At 47.2% G+C, this 7711-nt stretch overlaps 1 protein-coding gene across 2 annotated transcripts; it reads right to left on the bottom strand.

Moving 5' to 3' along the window:
• Positions 1-1669: 1669 nt before the first annotated feature.
• Positions 1670-7658, bottom strand: LOC135243848 (tripartite motif-containing protein 6-like). 2 transcript variants are annotated; one of them, XM_064315928.1, is made up of 11 exons: positions 7363-7639; positions 6380-6562; positions 5794-5872; positions 5465-5563; positions 4940-5041; positions 4449-4571; positions 3708-3845; positions 3236-3287; positions 3102-3128; positions 2699-2725; positions 1670-2547 (listed from the first exon to the last, which is right to left on the bottom strand). In XM_064315928.1, the coding sequence occupies exons 3-11, from the start codon at positions 5848-5850 to the stop codon at positions 1988-1990; spliced, it is 1185 nt and encodes a 394-aa protein (XP_064171998.1). In that variant the 5' UTR covers positions 5851-5872; positions 6380-6562; positions 7363-7639; the 3' UTR covers positions 1670-1987. The 2 variants fall into 2 exon arrangements, with proteins under 2 accessions (XP_064171998.1, XP_064171996.1); XM_064315926.1 differs by lacking the exon at positions 6380-6562 and having other exon boundaries at positions 7363-7658.
• Between the last annotated feature and the right edge of the window lie 53 nt (positions 7659-7711).

Genomic DNA, 7711 nt, shown 5'->3' with positions numbered 1-7711 from the left:
ATGTCAGAAATACGCTCGATAAAATAGTTTCAGTCATGAACCGAACCATCTACCTATGAGATTATAAAAATTATTCAGAGCCAAAAAAATCTATCTGAAAAACTAAAAAAAGGCAAAGGTACGAGACTACTTAACTTTTTAAGAGGGAATGAACTACACCTCCCAGTAAGCACTGCGAGTGATGTAACGCATCACTTTCAATCGGTTTCAACCGTTTCAACCACACAAAAAAAACCGTTTCAACCCAGTCTCTGTTTCAACCACATTTTGGTTATTTACATTTTTTCTCTTTAGTGATTTCTTGTACGTAACGTTGTAGTGTTTTATATTATATCGTTCTATACTGTAGTTCCTGATCTTTTTATCGTTTGCTAGCAAAGCTACACTTTAGTTTCGTTTAAGCTAAAGCTACGCTTCAGCTTCGTTACCTCGCAGTCACGTTAGCAGGATTTTTATCAGATGATATTTCTAAGTAACACGAATACTTATCTTTTCTAAATGAAACATTTCAAAGTAGCCTAAACTGAGATGGTGGCTGTCAATATTCACTTTTTGTGTGTAATAATATGGAATGAAAACATAAACATTTTATTTCTGTGAGCATGAATACTGAGATGAGGGACACATTGGATATGATAAAGATTATTCAGGAAAATAAAAATGTTTTTAACTATGCATGGCATACAGACTGACTCAGAAGGAACACATAGTATTTGCAAGAGAAATCAGGTTGCTAAAAATCAAATTGCTGAAATTATAACGTTTTATCCGAATGTGGTATAATCTATTGTGGGTTTTTTATTTTTACAAACTGAACGTTTCGTTTCAGTTTTGTCAGAGCTTTGTCTTAAATTTGGCTTCGGCAGGTTAAACCAACTCAACGTAGTTCTCGGATTGCTTAAGAGACGGTGCGTGGTGACGGGGGCCAATCACAGGCGAATTCGTTGGAAAACCAAAACCGGTTTGCTGTTCGACCGAGGGTTTGAGGCAGTTTGAAGCAGCTTTCACGCCTCATTAAAATGTTTTCACATTTTAAATTATGAATCCCAATGGAATGTCGGCCTGTGTGATGTCGGTCCACTGTAGGAAAGAGTTTTTCATCACAGAGGGGTGCTGCTTGAACAAACCAGGCCTGTGGACCCTACTTTGAACAAGGTAGAAAAATTGCTTCGGTAAATACTTAGATGGATACAAGATGTACGAGTTATTCATTCTGGTGCATAACCCTACATTTCAAAACACATAAAACATTTATGTGTTTTGAATCCCACTTGAACTTAATTTATCTTGTTTCCAGGCTCGTCAAATGTAGCATATTGTTGTTAATTAAAATGGAAGTTCTCATTTGTTAAAAAATAACAGGCTATTATCAGTTTGCAAACAAACTATGAAAATATGGGAAATATTGGAAGCTTGATTCCTAGATAACAACAAAAGCTAGACCATACAGAGCATGGCCCTGTTAAGTTCAGTTCTGTCTGTACAGAAATATATGGACTCAATAAAGCACTTTAAACCAGCCTTATTACTGGTAGCATATATTATGTCCTGCTGTTAAATGTCAGTGTCCTCAAACCACGAGCAGGTAATATTTTCCTTCTCATATGCATTGGGTGTGTGAACAAACATGTAGAAAATGCTTAAAAGAAAAACTGACAGTAATACAAAATCACATTCAATCTGGTCAATTTATTAACCACGTAAAGTGCATCATGATTGCAGGATTAGACTTGCACAAGTCAAAAACAATGGAACAGTGATGTCTTTTAGTCATGTGCAGAAGTACAGTATGAGCTAGCTTATACCGGATTGTACTGAGCGAGGAGCTGAAGGAGATACAGGGAGGTAGCAGTGACAGTTGGGCAGCTACGCTTAAAGAATGATGGGTCTTTACAGCAGTGGACCTCCAGCCTCTCCCCCGCGGTGAGCACAGGCCTGGCTGGATCGCTGTGCGGTTGCACTGGAGAAGGTGGCCAGTAGGGGGCGCTCAGGCGCGCAGACACAGCGTGGAGCAGCAGGGGCGGTCCCTGACGCCCACGGGCTTGATGACCAGGTCCCTGACGATCTCCACCGTGCCGAAGAGCGGGTAGAGGGCCTCGCCGAAGGCCTCGTTGTAGGTGTAGATGTGCGAGCGCTTCTCCGCGTCGTAGAAGGACAGCTGGCCCTCCTCGCAGTCCAGGTACACGCCCACCTTGCAGGGGATGAGGGCGGAGGGCAGGGGGGTGTAGGGCACGGTCAGGGCCTTGAGCTCGCTGCCCCTCTCCAGCCGCAGGGTCAGGTACCCCGTGTCCGTGTTCAGGGACTTGAAGCCCTTCCTCAGGGCCGACTCCTTGGCCACGCCCAAACGCCAGTCCCTCTCGCCCACCTCCACCTCCCAGTAGTGTCGTCCCGACCGGAGGCCCGCCACGCCCACCGCGCACCACCACCCGTCGAAGCGCCCGTGGAAGTTGGGCACGTCCTTCCTCTCGAAGCCACAGCGCATCCTCTTCTCACCCGGAGAGATCAGCAGGTCGGGGTTCGCTGTGTCCAGGTCAAGGGTCACCTCCACTGAAGGAAGTGAGTGCACCGAGAGGTCAGGCTGACGGACATATTTTTGGCAGTACGTCTGATATGTGCAGTGATTTATAAGCATAAGGAAGGAAAGGATTCATCCTCTGTTCAGGTCGGATAAAATAATTCACTAATAAGCTAAAAATACCTGATGCTTCACAGATCCAGTTCCACACTGCAAAGCAAAGGAAAAAGTGGATTTCAGAATTTCATCCCATAAAAAATTGTGGAAATACAGCATGTATTCACTTCTCATAAGTCTGCACTGCTGCACATCATCTTTAAGTAACAGCTCTCTAACAGTTTGATGTTCATAAATAGATGCCTCACATTCTTGTGACACAAAATCAGCTGGTAGTACAGTACATATAGACATCAGACTGTTAAAAAGCTGTTAAATTCTGTGAGTTATTTTTATATTTCACTGTGCCCACACACACCTCTTTTCTAGCTGAGGGAACACTGAAATCACAGAGCTACTTCATCAGTGAAGAAATAGAACATTAAAGAAACATAAAAATACAGCAGTATGTGATTAGAGCGCCACCTACCTGTGTGGGGGATGTATTGGGCAGCCGCTGAAAATTGAGAGAGACAGAGACTCAGGACATATCACAGACCCTCTATTGCACTCTAATATGTACCTGACAGGCAGATTCTAGTTATATCCAGAACTCAAACCCACCAATTTTCTGTCGTCTCTGCTTCCTGGTGAGCCACAGCCGAGGGACAGCTTCCTGTAACAGTGAGAGAGCAGAGTAAGAGCTGGGATTACTTCCTGTGTGCACCTGGGAAATGTAGTCATTATAATGTAAAACCTACTTTCAGCATCCTTCCATTACATGAACCACAGCAGGAGTAAAACCTCTTGATCCACAGGCTGATAGTGCGAACAGGTGACAGGTTTACTGCTGTAAGCTGATCACTGATCCCCAGCCCTAGGGCCCACCTTGTCCAGCCCCTCAGTCAGCACAGCTCATATGACCAGCCTTAGGGCCCACCTTGTCCAGCCCCTCAGTCAGCACGGCCCATATGACCAGCCCCAGGGCCCACCTTGTCCAGCCCCTCAGTCAGCATGTCCCATATGACCAGCCCTACGGCCAACCTTGTCCAGCCCCTCAGTCAGCACAGCTCATATGACCAGCCCCAGGGCCCACCTTGTCCAGCCCCTCAGTCAGCACGGCCCATATGACCAGCTCCATGGCAGACTGCAGGTTCGGCATCCTCCCTCTCTTCCACTGGGCCTCCAGGTCATCTAGAGTCACAACCACCGACTCCCCCGGCCACACGCTGAGCTACAGGGAGGGAGAGGGAGAGGGAGAGGGAGAGGTAGAGGAGAGGGAGAGGGGAGGTGGAGGGAGGTGGAGGGGGAGGGGGAGGGGGAGGGGGAGAGAGGGAGAGGTGGAGGGGAGGGGAGGGGGAGGGGAGGGGGAGAGAGGGAGGGAGGGAACGAGGGAACGAGGAAGGGAGAGAGCTCTATGGCATCTTGCTAATGTAGCACAGACGCACCACGGCACTGACACCGTGTGGCACACCCACACTGCAGTACAGACATAGTACAGACACAGTACAGCAGGAATAATTCCGCTATAGCAACATTAATTCTCTGTTGTGAACATAAGAAAGCTGTTATTAATATTAATAACCTATGACGCAGTGTAGTACATTGGTTAGAGAACTGGGCTTGTAATCCAAAGGTTACCAGGTAGGATTCCCAGGTGGGACACTGCTGTTGTATCTGAACAGCTTCAGTAAATGTCCAGCAAAAATATGTAAGAGGTTGTGTAAGTTACTCTGGATGAGTCTGTGAAATGCCTGTAACATAATGTAATGTAGCGTAATGGCTCTGATGTAGAGCTGAACACACTGAACACCCTCCCCCCCCCCTCCCAGCTGACCTCAGGCCGGCTCCTCAGTCCCCTGCTCCACGCCGTGACGGTGCCCTGTGCCCGCTCCACGTCCTCCTCGCTCCAGCGCCCCTGTGGCTCGCGCTGGTCATGCTTGTCTGGGCAGCCCGTCATCTGAAGGGCAGACGGGTTTAAATAAAGACAGGTGCAGGCCGAGGCTCGGAATGAGCTCCTCTGGCGTTCCAGCCTCCGCTGTGTCACTGCCGTCTGTGACGGGGTGTGTATCGGTGGGGCAGTGTGGCTGTGTCACCCACACACTGTGCGAGTCACTGTGAGAAGCTCATCATGTGGGAGTTTGAAAAAAATCTGGCAGTAGCTGCGGAGGCCTGAGCATGGGGTCTGCCAGGACAGACCTGCCTTCCCAACTTAAACTTTATTATTTAAAACACGAGACATTAGTGGGGCAGTCAGGTGAGGTGTGCAGTACCTGTACCAGGTGAGGTGTACCTGTACCAGGTGAGGTGAGGTGAGGTGTGCAGTACCTGGCTCTCCAGCTGTGAGGCCCAGTCCAGGATGAAGGCCTGGCACACCTGGGGGGGCCAGACGTCCTCCCCATTCCAGATGTGTCCCAGAATCTCTGCCCGCTACACAGAGAGAGAAAGAGAGAGACGGTGTCTGTGTGCATGTGCATGTGTGAGAGAGTGTGTGTGTTTGTGCATGCGTGTGTCTGTTTGCATGTGTGTATGTGTGAGTGTGTGTGTGCGAGCGTGTGTGTGCATGTGTGAGAGAGTGTGTGTGTTTGTGCATGCGTGTGTCTGTTTGCATGTGTATATGTGTGAGTGAGTGTGTGCGAGCGTGTGTCTGTTTGTGCATATGTGTGTGTATGTGTGAGTGTGTTTATTTGTGCGCATGTGTGTATGTGTGAGTGAGTGTGTGCGAGTGTGTGTGAGAGTGTGTATGTGTTTGTGCATGCATGTGTCTGTTTGTGCATATGTGTGTGTATGTGTGAGTGTGTGTGTGTTTATTTTTGCGCATGTGTGTATGTGTGAGTGAGTGTGTGTGTGTACCTGGCAGAGGCGGCTAAGCTCTCTGGCCAATTCCATGATAAATAACTGGCTCTCCACCAATGACTCTTTCTTCACTTTCTCTGCCTTCCCACGAGAGTCCTGCCAACAGAGAGAGAAAGGGAGTGTGAGAGAGAGGGAGGGAGTGAGTGAGAGAGGGAGGGAGTAAGAGAGAGACAGAGGAAGTGTGAGAGAGAGGGAGAGAGAACCATAGTAAAGACAAAAACATGTTAAAAGTGATAAATGTTCAGTGACTGGATTTTTTTGTTTGTTTTGTGTTCTGGGTAAGTGAGGTGTGTTCTGGGTAAGTAAGGTGTGCTCCTGGCTCGCACCTTCAGCCGGATCGTGAGTTCTTTGGCCGGCTCGACGAGGAACCGCAGGCACTCCATTCTGCTCCTCGTCCGCTGGGCTCTGAAAACACGGTGAAAACCTGCGTCTGAGCACCTGCGTCTGAGCTCCTGCGTCTGAGCTCCTGCGTCTGAGCACCTGAGTCTGAGCACCTGCGTCTGAGCACCTGCCAGCCACCCTCTGCAGCCATCTGTGAGAAACTGTAAATAAATCTCTGTCTTTCTCTCTCTCTCTCAGTCCCTGAGCGGCAGACTGTGAGTTACAGCCACACGGCAGGACGGGCCAGCCCAGGGGCGCACTGACAGCAGCCCTGCGCCTCTCCCCAAACGTCTGCAGTCATCAGAACCATGCAGGTGAGTGCACTGTGTGCTTTTGGTACCGCTGCCAGGTCAGACTGCCCCCCAGAGTCACGTTCCTCTGGGCTGTAATCCAGAGCGCTGTTTTCACCAGCCTGGTTTCATATTTAAAAAGATTAATTTATTATTGCAAAGCGATGCCTCTCAAATTCAGTTATCTGATGTCCATTATAAACGTCACCTAAGACGATAAACTGTCAGTAAACCAAATTACCTGCTTAGAAAAAAAAGAACGGAGGGCGGGACAGTCAGTTCCTGGGAGGAGGGGCAGGACGGAGGAGAGGCAGGATGGAGGGGGGGTAGGACGGTGGGAGTGTGGCAAGCCGCGAGGCTTTTCCCAGGATTGTTTTCCCCAGAGTTTACGGCCAGGGATTCAGAGATTCAGAGATATCCGTTTCTGCTTGCACGGTTTATCAAAACATTATCCCGCCGCACACATACACATAAAACCAGTCCGCCCATTTCTTGATGAACGGATTCAGAACGCATCACTGATTTTTTTTAAAAAGCAAATCGACATCACTGACATTGACATCAATCACGGATTAAAAGAATGTTTTAAAAATAAGACTAAATGCTGCATTTAACGAATACTTAACACCGGAGATGGTCGGAGAGAGTCGATCGTCAACCTTGTCTACATATCTGTGCTATGAACTGCGTGTGAGACGGGCTGCAGTGATTTAGAGTTGTATCCAACAGTAAAGGTCCACGATTCCAATTATAAGTATTAAGAAGGGAAATCTCTTAAATAATCAATAAATGCCAAATTAAAAAGACGATATTGCTAAAGTATACCGTATAGGCGATCACAGTAGTGTAGATGTTCACAGTGACATTAACACCATTATACATTTACAGCCATTTAAAATGTGTATTTTATCACATCAGGTTTCAGACATCAGGCTACCAAAAATTTTCGCCTCGCAATTATAGTTTGGCAGTTTTGCGACAAATGTTCTCGGAGAGCGGTCTATGCCGACTATATAAATAAATGCACGGCATACCAAATGCAAAATGTTACCAAACTTGCTTCAATTTATGAGACTATAGCAACCCAATGCTTCTGCACTGCCTCCTGCAATCCTAGCGTTTGTCAACATTCTCACTTCATCTGCGCCGTGACACTTCCAAGCCCAGAGGGAAATAACCCAGCCTGCTGTTTTAGCGATAATATTCAAATGCAAACTGAGTTACCTTTGCAGCTGGTGCAGAATACGTCGGTTGATCTTTTTGGTTATTGTCCTTCGAACGGGACACGGCGTTGTCTGCGGCAATTTATGTTTGACCTTGTTTACATGCGGCGCGGTAGGAGGAGACTTAGAGATTCGCGTTTCTCCGGGACACGAAGATAGACGAAACATGCGGCCATATTTGTTGTGGATAATTTATCTACATGGCGTTTACTGCTTTTCTACCATGAATTATTTAAATATGATTGTAATGTATATATTTTAGGTAGCTGCTTCATATATGTGTATATCTTGTCAAATGCGGCATTAGAGTAACTATGAAATTATCGCTGATCCTCAGCTTTGTGAAATGT

The sequence above is a fragment of the Anguilla rostrata genome, chromosome 17, assembly GCF_018555375.3.
Source record: "Anguilla rostrata isolate EN2019 chromosome 17, ASM1855537v3, whole genome shotgun sequence".
NCBI classification, from domain to species: domain Eukaryota; kingdom Metazoa; phylum Chordata; class Actinopteri; order Anguilliformes; family Anguillidae; genus Anguilla; species Anguilla rostrata.
Note: the sequence above shows the minus strand (reverse complement) of the source record. Positions and strands in the feature narration are given on the sequence as shown.

What these genes read in the sequence shown, in the direction of transcription:
- LOC135243848 (XM_064315926.1), bottom strand. Translation starts at nt 7,529, where the DNA reads ATGTTTCGTCTATCTTCGTGTCCCGGAGAAACGCGAATCTCTAAGTCT. An exon ending in CCTCACAGCTGGAGAGCCAG is followed by an intron (nt 4,572 to 4,939) that starts GTACTGCACACC and finishes TCTGCCCTTCAG; the next exon opens with ATGACGGGCTGCCCAGACAA. An exon ending in GCAGAGACGACAGAAAATTG is followed by an intron (nt 3,129 to 3,235) that starts GTGGGTTTGAGT and finishes CTCAATTTTCAG; the next exon opens with CGGCTGCCCAATACATCCCC.